Raw genomic sequence first — 17,423 nt, forward strand, 5'->3', positions numbered from 1 at the left:
TGCGATGAATCTATCTCTCCCGATGACTGTATACAAATATCGAGTATGTCTTCAATTCCTCGGATTGTATAAATATAACGCCAAATTATCCCATATATATGTGGGCACTGCCATCTTGCCCTGTTGGCGTCATTTGGAGCTAGAGTCTGTGCAGTAGTGATCCGATAGGGATAATTCACGAGTCAATCTCAATTGCTAATGCAAATCATGACATTTCAGCCCCTTTTTATAGCAAACCATAGCATAGCTAATGTGCGCTAAAGTTAGCTAAACATCCTCGTCATTAGCACAGGTGTGGCGTGTGGGCACGTGACAAACATTTGGTTACATTAACATGTCTAGAAATTCAAATTCAAACTCCAGACTTTACACAAACTTATTTCTGTTAACCTTTACTACTGTGGGAGTGTTTGGACTTCTACCTGTTTCACACAGTCTCTGTTGTTGAGCTCGTCAAACGGGTTTCTTATGTCTCTCTCCAGCCTCCGAGTGTCTCTGCCGGACGGACGCACGCGCGCGCGCGCGCGCAAACACACACAGACAGGAGACCGCTGCAAGCAGGAAGTAGAAGAGAGAGAGAAAAAGCAGAGAGCAGCTGATGAAAATAAGGAAGTACACGCGGTCGAGTCGAAGTCGCCGGGAGAGCCTTTTTTCTTCTCCCTCCTACAAAGTGAAAGTTGATCATTCGACATTAATAGAATCGATGGCACAGCAGCTGTGCTACGGAAGTTAGCTGTCAAGCTAATACCGTCACCGACTCTACTTTAGCTCATAACAAGCCCTTGACAGAAAGAAAGAAAGGGGAAGACAGACGAGTGAGTACACACACACACACACACACACACACACACACACTCACACTCACACTCACACTCACACACTCACACTCACACTCACACACTCACACACACACACACACACACACTGCAGCGAGTTTCAAACTTGCTCAAAGTCCCAAATGCCTCTGTGTGTTTGTGAGATGCCTCTGTGTGATGGTGTGAGTCAGACACGGGGGGGGATTGCTTTTTCTTCCGTTTGTTTGTGTCAGCAATGGGAGAAGTACACAACCTGAGCTCAGGAGAGGAAGACTCTGTGGAGGGGGGGAAAGTGTAAAAAGGGAGAATTCTTTGTGTGTGTGTGTGTGTGTGTGTGTGTGTGTGTGTCATGGGTCATGTTGAGGGCACAGGCGCACATGTGAGTCAGTAAACAAAGTGAGTGTGAGGGCAGTTCACTGATTGCAGATGGGGTCTCCCTAAATGCACAGTGGTGTGGGTTTTTTTTGTCACATGTGATGATTGTTCCATTGTATCTAGTCTCCTGTGCATTTTGACTCCCTCCATACATCATCTGTTGTGAGAATATCATATTGGAAGGGATTACAGGCCTGAGGATCTTGGCCTTTCGCCTGTGCAAATATGAGCTCAGTTCACCGAATGTCACAGCTATTAATAACCTGTCCTCTGCTCTGTGTGTCTCTTTATAAGATTTACTCCTCTGATCCCCAGAATTATCATCAGCCACCATGGACCACAAAGGGGAACCACAGGAAGGAACCAAGGGGGTAAAACTGGAGGAGCTGCCACAGATGGACGGTTCATGTGATGCGTGCGAGCCTGACGAGGCCCAGCCGGCCACACAAGTATGCCATGCCTGCAGCTTTGCCTTCTGCCCAATCCATGCCCAGAGGCACGCCAGCAGGACACATCATCTGCTAACGCCTTATAACCACGATGGAGCACAAGTTAACAGACTTGACACCGAGAGTGATTTCAGAGTTGGAGGTGAAGCTGAGGATGAGGCTCACGCAGAGAAGGCAGCGGAAATGGGTGCTGATCAGGAATTGGCACCAATCGGAGTGGGGTTGGTTGATGGGGATGAGAGCAGTGATGCTGAGGAAAGGGCGGGAGCCCAGAAGGATTTGCCTCCGGCGGCCGAGCTGGGTGAAGGAGCTGAGGGCGCCGACGCAGGGCAGGAGGCTGTGGCTGCTGAAGAGAGTGGGAAGAGGGACACTGTGACCGTAGAGAGGCTGCGCTGCAAGGAGCACGGACAAGAAGGCTCCCTTTACTGTAAACCAGATGAGAAGATAATCTGTGTGGTGTGCGCTGTGCAGGGTGAGCACAAGGATCACGAGATCATCACGCTGCATGAGGCCTATATGTGGCAGAAGGTGAGTCTATAGGTTTATATATGGTTCACCAATGTTGTGTGATTTTCTGTATCCCCTCTACTGATAGTTAACAAGAACATCTGCAGCTCTGTGTAACATTAATATATTCAGAGCGTCATGTGGTTTGCATTTATAAGTCAATAATAAGTAGTATGCCAATAGCTGTAGGCCCTGTGTTCCTTAAGTCACCAGGGTTCTGTTAGAGCTCTTGGTAATATTTTTAACCTAACAATGTCTCGTGGTCACCCACATGACATCAGTCATAAATTGATTACTTAATGCAGCCACATAAAATTGAATGTGAAAAATGTGAAATGGAAAATTGAACATAATGAACATGCCCTGATGTCCGTTTGGCTCGGCTCAAATTAAGGCGTCAATCCGCCTCCATTTCCCAGATCGTCCCTTTGCTTCAGGCGTACTGTACGTAAGAGGTCCAGTGAGTCACCAGTCGTTCACATTGCAGTCATTCCAGTAAGCCGCGTTAATGCGCTGCATTTTGAGAATAGCGCCATCCTCATCACACCATCACTGTGGACTCAGTTCTGCATTGTGTTTTTCAATGACTATAGTACCATTTAGAGTCCGATGTTATCAGCTGACTGAACACATGCGGACCGTGTTATTTCACAGAGAGCCAATTAACAGGGCCGTGATAGTATCAGACATCGGGACTTAGTTTTGGATTAATATTTTGAACAGTCAAGGGTTTTGTTTGTTGACAACAAAGAGATCTCTGCAAGAGCCTCATTTAAAAATCATCACGCAAGGCCGGAGCACTTAGCTACAGAAAATAACAACTCTCATGGTCTTTGGACTGTACACGTGTCTGGCTGCACATGTGAAAAACAAAAGTAGAGCAGCTCACTTCACCAGTTTGCTCTTACATCATGGCCACATATGGATTCATGAGAGACAAACGGGGTCTCATCCACACACACACACACACACACAGCCCAAGGGCACATTATTTACTCTAAACCTATTTTAGCTTTTATCCTGCTTACTGTGTCAGTCTGTTCATGCGAAAGAAATCCTTTACTTCCGGAAATAGTGATATTATTTCCCGTTGGAGTACCGTTCCTTGAGCATGTAGGATGTACATCATCCCAAAAGTATTTTCACATTATCAATACTGAGATGTTTGATCAAAAGTATTAATATGTATATATATAAAAATAGCCTATGTTTATGTGCTGTGCTTGACCTGCTTATGTAGTGGAATACTCTGTTGTGTTTACTGATTTATTTATTTTTGTCTGCTCCACCTGTAGAACAGGGAGGGTTATGATCTGCTCGGCTGTACACAGCAGATTGCTGAGAATATCAATGCCAAGTGGAACAACGCCGAAGTAAGTGCAAATCCCTGCATACGAGTTATATACTCAACTCCCCAAAGATGCATTAAACTGTTCTCATTTAGTGAGGAGCTCCAACCAACTCTTAACCAAATAAATGAGAAGTTCTCTGCAACAATAAGTGGTGGACGGCGTACAGTGAACCCATCACATTGCATTTCATTCTGTTGTTGTGCCATGTGCTCTCATTATAATTGCTGATGACTTACTTTTTAAAGATTTCTCTCAGTGCTGTGTTTAGATGTTAAATTTACTTTTTGCTTTTCAGACAAAGCGGAATCAGTGTAGCAAACATATGGCGTAGTAGAAATGTCTGCAATTGGCGCATAACATGAATACAGAAGTTTTTCATTCACTTTAGACGTGGTCCATATTTTTTCCAGGATTTTTTTTTCTCATGGTTTCCATGACCCACGGTTATTTACACATGTGTACAGCACAGTCTAAAAGTCTGAGGCCACATTGAAAATCTCTGCACGTAAACCTTGATATAAAAATGATATCATATAAATGAACAAGAAATGTTCTGCACTATTTTCCAGGTCAGCAATCACATTTTAGAACATTGGGGTTATTAACCAGCTTAACTCCTGTGTACCAAAGGTCAGATTTCCTTGAATTATATCCCTTCCATTGAAGATAACACGCAGGTAAATAATATATTCATGAAACATCAAGTATGGATCTCTAAAACTCTTTGCACTCTTTGAAACATGGTGGTGGGAATATACAAGTATGGGTGGGTTTTTTTCTCTCTCTCTGGAGCTGGACACCTGTTCCGGTCTGACTACACCAGGACCAAAGAGATAGATCCATACGGAAAATGAGCCCCAACACACCTCAAAGACCAAAGAGAACTAAGGAGTCCTGAATATCATGGTCCTCAGTCACCTGACCTCAAGTCCATTGAACATTTACTCAATGAGAAGCCAAACATTCTGTGACATTCCAAGAAGCACTTTGGAATAACATAGCCCAGGAGGTTTGGCACAAACTTGGGGAATCCATGCCAGGTTGAGTGCATGCTGTGTCAATCAAGTAGATATGGTCATTTGTCATGAAAAAAAAAAATGGCTTTACATTTGAAACAAATGCAAAACAAAAGTATTACTGTATCTTGACCTGTGGTCTCAGACTTTTGGACCCCACTTTATACATATTGCTCACAAGCCGATTTAAAAGCTGTGTATTTGCGATTATTATATCTCTCATGGCTTTACCATAATTCAGAAAAGTAATAGTCTATAGGATTCTATCATTTATTATCTTTTGTAGGTTTCTGGTATCATGTTTTTTTTTTTTGACTCAACCTGGTCTCAAACTTTAGGGAGCCATAACAGAGGGGGATAAAATAACCATTACTCATTTCTAATTGAGTGGGTACAGCAGCAAGCACTGCAGCGGCATAGACACTGCAGCGATGAAGACACAGCAGTCTAGAATGAGATAAAGAGGGATTAACAAGAGATTATGTCATAAAGGCACGGGGTAGTAAACATGAATGCCAATTATTTCAATACATATATTAATCCTGCCTCCCCATTCACAGATAATAGATCTTGCTTGTTGAGTTTCTGCAGATATAATTCTGCTTGAAGCACGGGAGAGAGGGCATCAGAGTGCGATTACTGACTCGTGTCATTTTCGGACTTCGGTTGATGTCCCTTTTTTTGACTCAGCACTTTCGTGCAAAGTCGGAGGTTGTATTTGGAAAGTGACAGTGTCTCAGGCTTTGTCATGTATAAAATAGGAAGAGAGGAACATTGAATACCGAACACCCTCGAGCTGTTTTGCACTTGGTAAGTTGACAAAAATCCTTGTATTCAGTCAAGGTGGATATGGTGTATTACACACTGTGTAAAATTGTAAAGGCTTTGTAATATTTTTTTTACTCCTCCATATAAATAAATGAGGTGGAAAAAATATTAAAGGCCCTTTCAATATAATGTAGCCCACTACAGCACCAGTGCTTACTGCAACCTCAAAAATTCCCTCTGTAATGAATCAATACTATCATTCACAAAGTCATATCACTTGTTTGTTGATATGCACTTATAGGAAAACTTTTATCTAAAAAACAATTTGTTACGAAAAAATACTTTATTTTCTTAATTCCAGTTTGACATTTTCAGTTATATTTGTGATTTCCTTTTATTTATAGTTATTTATGTGCATATGGTTAAACTGTAAAATAGCAGGCCTCAGTTACATGTATTATTCATAACCGTTTGATAACAACATCTTAAGAATTATTTTTTATAAATATAAAAAATAAGGAATAATAACGAATAATAACGTTAACCTTATTCCAACCTTTTTTTGAGTAACCTATACAAGGTTGCCGACTGGAAAAAGAATGGTGCACGGTGCGTTCGCACGCAGTCACCACAGTCATCAAACAAAACAGAAGCTACACTCAAACTGAATTTTCATGACAAGTCAACCTTGAAAACGGTGCCCGTATTTCCAGTACAGGGAACATAGTGGGGTCATGTTCTGCCTCTGAAAATAAAACCTTACTACAGGCAGGATCAGGGACATACAGCTGGGTCTCCGTTGTGGTCTCAGCTATTTACAGTTGATAGTGGCTGCACCTTCTCTCTCAACTGCACCTGCAGCTCCCTGCTCTGCCTCACAACTCTGCTTCATTGGCACACAGGAGCGTTGCTCAGTACCTGCAGAGATGTGAACCAAGCACGAGTGGGATTAGGTAGAAGGTTAATTTGATAGGTTTTGATGTCTATTATCATCCTGAAATATCAACGCTGCCCCAAGGACTCCCTGGACATTTAGTCTTGTGCTGCTCCACTGGTGGAGGTTGCAGTGTGTTTGGCAAAATCCACTTACCTGCTCAGTCACAGGGCACTGTGTTAGAGAACATTATGTGGATTTGTCAGTGTCCTCTCTGCACCCTGAAATGTCAGCGTTTTTTATTATGCATGACAGGCAACCATCAGAGTGACTGCTCCTGGTGAGGACAGGTGTGTGTGTGTGTGTGTGTGTGTGTGTGTGTGTGTGTGTGTGTGTGTGTGTGTGTGTGTGTGTGTGTGTGTGTGTGTGTGTGTGTGTGTGTGTGTGTGTGTGTGTGTGTGTGTGTGTGTGTGTGTGTGTGTGTGTGTGTGTGTGTGTGTGTGTGTGTGTGTGTGTGTGTGTGTGTGTGTGAGACGGAGGCAGAAAGAGGTCGACGTTAGAAGTTGAAAGAGTTTAAACTGCACAGTACTGGCATCCTAAAGGACTTCAGGGAAGAAGAGGTGTGTGTGCAGCTGTCTGTGAGGAGGTGAAGGTTGGATGGAGAGAATTAACCCTAAACTGCCGTTTGCTTATTAAATCTAGCTTATTTAATTATGTACTTTGCCGCAGGTGTGGAGTTTTCAATCTCACAAAGCTCATATCTCCATTCCCCACAGGGGAATTGAGTATAATGCCAAAAACAGTGATGAGGCTGCATACATATTAATGGCGGGCCGGAGGCGTCACGTAACACGAGGGGTCCAAATGACTGTCTGTCACTCAACCGGCCAGCTAGCGTTACTTATCATCAGAGAGCTGGATATGACATGTGAAGCCAGGTTGTGGCTTCAGATCGGGACAGCAGGTAGTCAAGCATATTTACCCCCCCTCTCATGTTTTATTTACTCACTTTAATGCAGTGGCCTGGTGTCATCTAGGGCACATTTGTCTCTGGAGCTACTCTCCGCAGCCACAGAGAGAAGTCAGATATCTGGAAGCAGCATAGCAACATCAGCCCAGTCCAAACTCTGTGTGTGTGTGTGTGTGTGTGTGTGTGTGTGTGTGTGTGTGTGTGTGTGTGTGTGTGTGTGTGTGTGTGTGTGTGTGTGTGTGTGTGTGTGTGTGTGTGTGTGTGTGTGTGTGTGTGTGTGTGTGTGTGTGTGTGTGTGTGTGTGTGTGTGTGTGTGTGTGTGTGTGTGTGTGTGTGTGCAGTAACTACATCCATTCTCCCCACCTCATAAAATCTACAAGAGCAGCAGACAGATTACAGCTGTCTTAGCCAGCCAAAGCTGAGGAACAGGCAGGAGAGGCATGAAAGGACTTGGCTGCTGCTGTTAGCTTTATCCATTCTGCTTTTTTCTTGTCTTCCTCTACCTCATCCTTTTCTTCCCCCTCCCCCTTTCTTCCTCGTTCTACCCACTCTCCCATTGCTCTTTAAGGCTGTCATTCCAGCCCTATCTCTGCTCACAGCATTTTAATTGAATTACTCGGTATCATTACCCAGCAAGTTGCTCGGCTGACATTGCTACACTTCTTCACTCAAAACCAATAAAAGGTGCTGGATACGGAAACTCTACTATTATAAAAACCCAAGGCCCTCATTTTTCTTCTATTTTTAGACTTCTCTTTCATCATCTCTTCTGTTACCTTATATAACTTTTGAAGACCTGGTGTTCTTCAAATTAACTTTCTCTGTATTACCGTGTTGTGTTAGAGGCCAAATTGGAGAATCTAATTTCTGGGGAGATAAAAGAGCGTGAGAGAGAAAGAGAGAGAGACAGAGTAGTGTTCACTTGGAACAGGGCCACTATTGCCAAGGGCAAGGACAGTTCAAATTCATTTACTCCTAATTTTCTATTAATGCTTTCTAGGCCCTTTTTGCAAAAGGCATCACACAAAACAGACCTCTGAAAAAGCTGCAGCACGGGCTATGATTTAATAGTGACAACATTCAAAGAAAGTTAAACATTTGAACTCTCTCCTCCAGAGGCATCGACGTTGGATAAAACAATTGTTCCTTTCTCGTCATATTTGAAATTGTAAACTGTGGTTTCCATAAGTCTGAGACCATTCATGTAAAAGTGGTCTCTGACTGTTTGTTTCCACTGCTTATGCTTATTCGTTACTTGACACGATACATATGCTCAAATTGAGAATGGTCAAATGTTCAGCGCACCATTGTGTCAATGGGACATCATATTCTCTAATTTTGTTTGATTCTAATACACTTGGCAATAAGAAAGGTGTTTTTGTCCACAAAAACCACTTGTGATGACAGACACTGAAAGTGTCTGTCACTTAAACGATTACAATTAAAAGCTGGGGGAACTTTTGATGATTTCAGCTTTTTTTTTTTATAATGTTTTTCTCATTCTAGTGTCCTCACTAAAGTAATTCAGCTTTCGGTTTTCATCCTCAAAGGCCTTGGTTCTGTAGCTTTTTCCATCAACACTTATGAGTAGCTAAACCATGTTTCTAGCCAGTCACAAAGTGTGTGAAGTAAATTCAGTTTGAATGCCTTGATATAAGTGTTAGTGCAATGTTTTAGAAGTTTTCTATTCTTAGTAAACCCCAGATCGGAGCTTTCTGAAGAAACATTTACAGTCAAGTTTTTTTCTCTCTCTCTCTCTTTTCCTTTCATCCCACCTTTCACATCTGCAATATAATGTCCATGAAATCAAGGTTTGAGCTGCCGTTGCCATGTTAAAATAAAACATTTTGGTTCGGCATGGCTGCAGATTACATTGTACATATGAGTCGATTTAGTTGCTTCCATATTAGGGAGTTATTCAGATTAGAAAGGTTTTACAGGAATGATACAAAGCTTGTTCAAGACAAGAATTTAGCTTTTGTAATCTACTTCCCGAACATCCTACCTTTGCTTGAAAGAGATATTAGCTTTCTCAATCTGCTGTCCTACGTCTGTCTGTCCTCTGCCCTTGTAAACTCTGTGCCGTCATCTCTCCCAAGGCCTCATTTTGTGCCCTCCGCTTGCAGCAATGCAAATGATTATTAGCTCGCATGAATGCTCCTTCCTTGCCTGCAGGACAAATTCTCAGAGAGAATCTCTGTCTCTGAGTGAAAGGTCCCTGGGCTAAGGGCTCCTGCTCAACAAACACAAAGAGCACTGATCCAGGATCATGGCTACCATCTGCCGATGAGGCCATGGGGACAGGGGGGGCTCTGCAGAGGTCCTGGAGATTGGGAGTTGTGGTGATGGAATGTGTCAGATTAATGACACAAGATGGTTAACATCATCAGTATTGTGTTGTTATTCTGTCGGCCCTATTCATCTTGTAGCTTTACTCTTGGGTAGCAAAGCTCTTTGTGATTTCAGCTAAAAAAAATATATAGTTTTTTTTCTGTGAAGGCAAAATTATGTAGATACTGGAGACATTTCCACACTGTAAATCAGCCTATTTAACTTTTATTTAGAAGTGTATATGCACTGTTGAAATATGTGTCTGTATTTCACTTTTGCTAACATTAGCAAACTTGGGTGTTTAACCTTGTGTAACATTCCAACATTAAACACCATATGCCACTAGCCATGAATTCAATTTTTTTTTTATTTTTCAAAAAGAGGATTGCCTTTTCATCTTCCTGATGATGGCTGAATGCTACAGCTACGCCTGACATGGAATGAATGAAGTGATAACTGCTCCTGCTAGCTATTAATGAATTAATGGATTCAAATTTTAAAGAAAACAAATCACTGAAATTAGTTGACTTGGCTAACGGATAATAAATGTAAATGCCTAGCAGATGTCAAAGCTTTTAGAAATGAATGCGTTAAAGGGTCATTTAGCTTTTTCTGAGGAATTGGACTTGTTGTTTATGAACTATTGATATTCCATGGCGTCCCTGACACCTCAGTCAGAGTTAGCACTGAGCACAATGTCGTAGAAATCTAAACATGAGCAACAGCTTAAGCATTAAATTCTAGTGACGGCACAAAATTATGTAGTAAATGGCTTGTCATTTCTTAAGTGCACACTGCTCACGTTTAAAATGATGAGTCTTCCAGAAGATTTAATCAGCCCGTGTTGTAAATTAGTATGGATCAGTTATATTTTAGCACTTCCTTCTATTGCACTGTACATCTAAATATAATAATTATCATTTCAGAGGCATAAAAACATTTAGAAAGTGCTGCTTCATTTTCTCCAGTCTTCAATATCCACAGATACATTTCACAGGAATGGAACTTGTTGGTAATTCAACCCAGTTGTGGCCAGTTTTTCCTCATGTACAAGACATTTATTCGTGATGAGGCAAAAAAGAGAAAATGGCTCTTTGTTTTCCAATAACATTTTAATGAACCCTGTCTGTCTGCGTCAGAATTAACAACGTGCATGTTTGTCTCTGCTCAGAGTAAATTAAAAAATCTTACGTCTTGCACTTGGTTTAATGGGCAATTTGGGGAATCTGATTGCTTGTGCAGAAATGACAAATACACAATAAAACTTTGGACCCCTCGGGTCCACGGCTCTGCCAACCTCATTGAAGACAGATGATTCCTTGCTCCACTGGAGAGAGGGAGGCTGAGGGCAAACAAGATAAAATGGATAGAAAGGAAAGCGAGAGAAGTTCTGCTAATGGGGAGAGGAGAGAAACGAGCGGCTGATGTTCAAAGATCGAGGTGATTATAACATGTTCAGGAGCAGAGATCATGACAAGCAGATTTTACATCATGACAGCATCCGAGGTGGAGGTGGAGCCATCTTGTAGGGAGGCATCTGTTTATTGAGGTGTTTTAGCCTAATGAGTCATAGCTAAAGAGCGCCTCATCAGGGAACAGGGAGAGGAATTAAAACGATCTCTCAGTGAGCAGTTCAGTTGCCTTGAAAGCCAAACAGATGGCTTGCTGTGGTAGAGGGAGCCTCTGAGGTCTCTATCTACAGATGGGATGCATGCAGTTTACATTCAGGGGATGTGCCACGAGCTAACAATTCACTATTGCATGTCAGAGGCTTCTTACAATGATATCCACATGTCAAAGTAAAAAAAAGGGAAGTTTCTGTCTCCCCTCAATACTGTGGTCATTTTGTATGTATCTCTGTGTTTCATTGCTAGATCTACAATTCTTACCTTTCAAAATAGTTTTGTCATTTAACCTCTATTTTTCAATTCCATCTCTTTCATTAGTCATTCTCAATCATTAATACCTACACTGAAATGATTAATTCAGGTTAATTTGAAATGACAACCCAGTATCGCTGTCCTTTTCTCTACATAAATTCACCCAGTTGATTCCTTTACCCCCCCCCCCCCCCCCCATATCTTTAGATGTCCACAGACGAGCTTGAGGCCTATGTGGACAGCCAGTTCGACGAGCTCCGCAAACTGGTGCGTCTGGAAGAGAAGAGGACCCTTCACCTGGTTGACCTCAAAGAGGCGTTCCTGACGGCGTCCGCTGCAGAGAAGATCGCAGAGATCAGTGTTCAAACGGAGCGGCTGCAGGAGGAGATGGCCAACATCACACACCAGCTTTGCCTGCTGGAACAAGCTGAAGAACAGGCAATAGGTCCTGCTTTGGTAGCACAGGCCCTCGTGGCAGCGGCCGGACCAGCCCACAGAGTGCTGGTGAGAACAGCCTTACTTCCTTCTTTCTTTTGTTTTTGCTTCTTAAATATTTGAGTCTCACTCACTGCACTGTAAAGGAAAGGTTAGTAAGTTGAAAATATCACAGAAGTTATAATGACGTCCAGCATTCCATGATTTATTGTTACTTCCTCTCCGAAAGGGTGTGTGAAATATTGTTTTGGGCGTGTATATGTCTGTCGGAAAAATGAGGTCAAAGTTCATGAATTTTCATCAAATTTGACCTTTCTATCAAAAATACATTTACAGGTGACCCGTCAACCACGAACATATCTAAACTAGAGCCAATTCTGAGGTCATATACCACATTTGACCTTTAAACATCAAAGGTGAATGTCACAGTACCAATTTCCGTGAACATTTTTTGAATAACCATAACTTGGGAAATGCCTTACTTGAAGTTTGCCTTTTTATGGAGAGTTGGAAACACACCATTTAGTCCTCATATTGTGATACTGTATGCTTTATGTGAGCTACAGTCTAATTCTGTAAACGTCACCATATTAATGTAGTTGAATGTATTGGTCTTGATAAGGCCCTCTGACTTTTCTTTGAAAGGGGAATTTGTGGGATTTTTGTCCTGGTTACAATCTACTTTATGTTTGAGGAAGGCTTTTTAAACTTTTAAAATGTACCTATTGGAATTTCTCTAACAAAGTATACTGGATCCACTTAAGTTGTAAGTTTAAACTTATTAGATTCAAGCTTGGACCTAAAAGCAGATACACGAAAAAAAAAAGAACAACAATGCATTTGAACCACTGTCCCATTTCTTTTTGGAATAAAGGTGACACCCTAAAAGATCACATCATGTGACGTCATGAGGTCTGCTGAGAACACAAGTAAGCAGGGTCAATAATTAATTAATGTAAACTTTGTATTCCAATGCCAAAGTTGCTAATAAGGGAATCCATTTAAAAACCAGGCAAGATTGCGTTTGTCAATAAACGATTAGAGGCAATTGTCCACCCAGCGCAAAGCTTTTTTGGAAGCTATAAATAATTATTATTGATAATTAATTGCACTGGATAGTCATCACCCGCATCTCGGTCTGTTTTCATGTGGTTGTGACGTGGCCTAGAAAGAAAGTTCCTGATTTGCTCCAAGATACTTCAGCCGCCTGGATGCTGGCTAAGCCATAGATCAGCCTAGGATCAGCCAGCCATGGTTCTCTGGCTTTCCACTTACAGAATTATCTTCCTAACGACTGTGGCCACTATACACAATTTTATTCTAAATGAAAGGAGAGACTGGCTGTATTCATCCAGACATGAATTATCTTTATTTTCGGGAAATGCAGTTTTCCTTTTATACAGTTACTTGTGTCATTGCAACATACGTTGTATGATGCAAATAAATATAAAATGTGTGTTTTAATAATTATAATTATAAAGTTTAATTTTAGAGCCCAATTCATGCATAAAATGCAACGTTATGTACTTCATATGAAAGCAGTTAAATCCATTTATATCAAAACGATACAAAAGAAAAGGAAATTAAAATGTAATATACATAGCAAGTTAAGACTAGACATATATATGTATATATATATATATATTTATATTTTTTTTTTTTTCAAACAAAGAATTAAGACAACAGTATGAGATAAAAATGAATCAACCATTCGGTAAAAAAAAAAACATCAGGAGAAGGCTATTGGCTTCCTTTAAAACTTGTCAACAGATTTGGAGCCCCTCAGCCCCTCGGGGCAGACTGGTACTGAACACAGCAGTTGGGTGCACTGTTCCCTTTCTTTTTATATACCAGCCCGTTAGTCAGCCATGAAGTGTGCACCATCTATGCACTTACATGACATCAGATTCTGCAGCATTCGCAGTCCCTCGTCCCTCATTTGAACACTGAAGAGGAGGCTTTTATTGCTCATAGCCCCCGAATTAAAATATGCCACTGGTCTATTTGTCACTTGCCACACTTTAGTCCCCACAGTCACGAAAGAAGGCTCGAGTGTTCCCTGGCGATACTGCGCAGTGCGAGCGAGGCCGCAGTAATGGTGGAAGCTGATGTGCAGATTGCTTTTCGAATTGAGAAATTAATCCATCGCGAGCCAGATTCATTAAGGCCCTAATTGAATTCCAAATGATTTCCCTGTTTGTTTTCATGCTTTAGTTATTAAAGTAGTATATAACTATATTAAAGGGGCAGTAAGTGATTCTAAAGCAAGCTCTTATGTGTGCGGCAAAAAAAAATCTGGGTATACGGCTCAGCCCTGGCTCTGCCACACTTAAAATTAATATATCAAGAATTCTTTTGATTTATTTCTTACAGTAATTGTCTAAAATGTCAAACATGACAAAGCTTGATTTGCCAGAGCTTAACAGATGTTTTGATGTTTTATCTTGCCAACAGTAAAAAAAGAGCTTAAATTCAATGAGCAATTGATGAAAAGAAAGAAGAAAATCACTGCTCATATTTGAAAAGATTTTGTTTCGTGTTCATCCACTAACACTGCATTAGTGTGAAGTCTATAGTTATTCTCGCTGTACTCTCTCTGTAGAGAATTAAAATTCATAAATGAAACAATGATAGAAGCAGATTTGACATTAGAAACAAAGCTATTACCTTCAGCTCTGTTCAAGTGAAAATTCATATTTAAAAACATTGACCTTGTTTGCTGTTTTGCTTTTTGTTTGGTTCTCCTCTCAGTCTAATCCTATTGCCAGGGTGCTACAGTTACAGCCTCCGGCACTTTTTGGAAGTGTAGCCCTGATTCCAAAAAAAAATAAAAAATTCCAAGACACGCAGCTTCAGAGCCAAGTCAGAACAGTGATGGCAGCTTTGTAAGAACATCAAGCAAGTAAAATGCAGCCATGTAACAGCAAGCCTGCGGAAAATACTATGATGTAAAATATTTGCTCATCTGCATAAAATCCATCCATTTAACTCCTCCCCAAAGAATAAACCACATAATTGAGGTTAGTATTCAGTATTAAGGTCAAACAAACAAAATACCACCGGTTCTGTTAATAATCTCCCGTCTTAGTTTGAATGCAGGCACAGGAACACACAGGTGTAGATGCATGAAGACGCAATAAGCAGGGTCAGCAGGGTGAACCTGGATCAATCAGCAACAGCTAGAGGAAGAATACATTAAAAAACTTGGTCTCAGTCCATTTATCATCAAAAACTCTGCCTCCACATTTTCATTACTCACTACTCATTTGTACAGCCATTCACTTTTACATTTGCCGTTCGCTACACAGCAATTAAAAACACTGATATGTCACTTGGCAGGATTGAGCCTGGCTGGCACAGGCGCAGGAAGATTTTTGTGCCATTCATGGCATTCAAACAGATACAGAGAGCATAGTGTGCACAGTTATTAAACACACACACATTAAAAAGAGACGACAGAAATGCTGAGATGTGTACAAATATAGACACTGTGTACGTAGGATTTGTAAATATGCTACAGTAGGTGACATAGCCCATCACTCTTCCCTGATTGAAGAGAAATACAGTATATAAAATCCACTTACATGTTCCTGCAAGCCAGCATTTGAGCATTTGTGCCTGTGTTTCCATCACCTACATCACTGTGTAATTGTGTTGGACCACATTTCCACGTGTTCCGCCGCAGAGATTCCGTACGTTGCCTTCATTATGTGATTATGTTTAGAAAAGTGGAGGCGGAGGCTCAACACCGTTTAAGCTACAAAGGCCCGCTGACACGAAGGCAAAGCCAAGATGGCTCATTAGCCACACAACCCTGACTCAAGATGCAGGTCACAGCAAGGTGCTCTTTTCAAACGACGCAGCCCTTTTCCCTGCAGCGTAGTTAACTGTAGTCTATAGATATTTAATTGGTGATAATGATTGTGAAACCCTATATGCTTAAAAAATACACCATGTACCAATGAAGCCCTCTGACTTTTTACAACCAACTGTTTTCTACAGTTTAATGATAATGTCTGAGCCAATGAAATGTATTTTTCATTGTAGAGGTCACTGAATTGTATTCTAAAATCAAATCACATTGGACTCATGTTTTATTTTAATATAACAGCTAAAAAAAAGTTCACATTCATACAGTTCAATAATTAGTTTTTAATGTATGAATGGAGTAGCTTTGTGTTTCAGCTGTTGAGGACTAATTGATGATACCAGTGTTACACTTAAATATGCCAACTTCCCCTTAGATTTTTAGCCATTACTCACTTCAGTATATTTTGAAACACAGTCCACTTATTGGCTCACCTGCTAACGATATTTTTAACCGAGCAACTTAATTGTTTTCAAATACTGCAACTTAGTGAAAAGGTGTTATATTTCTATAAAAAATACAAAGTATTTGTCCAGATCTGAAGTTAGTGCCAAATGTTAGTCAGTGAGGCAGACAGCCAGTCAGGGCTCCGCAGCCTCCACTCATCAGCTCTCCTCTCATCTGCTGTGCTGCCTACGAGCCCTCTGCCTGCAAGACCGAGTTAGTTACACAGCCTCAAAATTCTCCTCTCTGGCTCAGCCATCTTAGCACTGGTGATTCTGGTCCACTGCGACAGTACAATTAGTGCTAGGCAGAATATTAAAGGTAACGAAAGAGAGCTCAAGGTCATCATGACTATTAATAAAGTGACTGAGATCAGGTAAAAGCAATTTCAAGTGTGACCCATGCATACCAGAGCTAGGAACTTGGCATGCAAAGTACTGATTCAAGCGGAAGGGTGGTTGTGTTGAAGTGTCCTTGAGCAATACGCTGATCCCCCAACTGCACCTGATGCTGCCATTAGTGTGTGTGTGCGCGCGCGTGTGCGTGCACGCGCCTGCGCGCGTTTGTGTGTGAATAAGACATGCATTGTAACTTTGAGTGGTCGACAGAAAAGCAACCTATAAGTGTAGTCCATTTAACATATGAAAAAATATCTGCTATAATTTAACAATGGGGATTTGCCTTGTGAAATTAAATAATTTGGTCTTCCAGGAATTTACAGAATTTCAAATATGAATTTTTTTTCAGCATTTCACACACGAATGAACCTGTACCTTTCAGTGTTTGTCAACGTGTCGCATGCTGGCAGTAAATAAATCACATCCATCATTTTGACATTGAGAAATCTTCTACTGTCTGAGTTGGAATCAAACAAAAACAAAAAGAGGCAGCACATGAATAATGTTCGCAGCTCATCTGCTGCTTTGTTCCCCACTGCACCTTTAAAAAGTTCATGAATATACATGAGCACCACCGGTGGATGAAACCGAAAATTAATTGGTCAGATTTAGAGCCACCAGCTGTAATGTAAATGATGTTGTTTACCTTTTTTTGTCATCCACAACACCTGTGCAAATATGTTTAATTCTCTCTCTCTCTCTCTCTCTCTCTCTCTCTCTCTCTCTCTCTCTCTCTCTCTCTCTCTCTCTCTCTCTCTCACACATTGTTTTCAGCAGGACTTTGAGGTCAGACCAAGGTAAGACTGTGATTCACTTCACTTACTCACTATTGCAGGACACTTTAGCAGTGACTGAGGACCCTTCAGAGCTTCCTTGCTCAGGTCCTTGTGCCACCAACCGTCATGAGACTGACAAGTATTCACCTTGCAAAATAACACACA

At 41.2% G+C, this 17,423-nt stretch overlaps 2 protein-coding genes across 6 annotated transcripts in view; one reads left to right on the forward strand and one right to left on the reverse strand.

Moving 5' to 3' along the window:
* The window catches only part of pamr1b (peptidase domain containing associated with muscle regeneration 1b), a 61,622-nt gene extending 61,098 nt beyond the window's left edge, over positions 1–524 (reverse strand). Inside the window, exon 1 of one of the 2 annotated variants that reach the window (XM_035641406.2) lies at positions 423–524. The gene's annotated coding sequence lies outside the window, so the exon portion shown is untranslated. The remainder of the gene's footprint in view (positions 1–422) is intronic. The other variant, XM_035641407.2, reaches the window with a different exon arrangement.
* Positions 525–586: 62 nt separating this feature from the next.
* The window catches only part of trim44 (tripartite motif containing 44), a 38,112-nt gene continuing 21,275 nt past the window's right edge, over positions 587–17,423 (forward strand). Inside the window, exons 1-5 of one of the 4 annotated variants that reach the window (XM_035641411.2) lie at positions 587–815; positions 1,485–2,167; positions 3,442–3,519; positions 11,545–11,841; positions 17,257–17,279. In XM_035641411.2, the coding sequence (XP_035497304.1) occupies positions 1,523–2,167; positions 3,442–3,519; positions 11,545–11,841; positions 17,257–17,279 (1,043 nt within the window). In that variant the 5' untranslated portion in view covers positions 587–815; positions 1,485–1,522. The remainder of the gene's footprint in view (positions 816–1,484; positions 2,168–3,441; positions 3,520–11,544; positions 11,842–17,256; positions 17,280–17,423) is intronic. The other 3 variants (XM_035641410.2, XM_035641412.2, XM_035641413.2) reach the window with 3 other exon arrangements.

The sequence above is a fragment of the Scophthalmus maximus genome, chromosome 7 (assembly GCF_022379125.1).
Source record: "Scophthalmus maximus strain ysfricsl-2021 chromosome 7, ASM2237912v1, whole genome shotgun sequence".
NCBI classification, from domain to species: Eukaryota; Metazoa; Chordata; class Actinopteri; order Pleuronectiformes; family Scophthalmidae; genus Scophthalmus; species Scophthalmus maximus.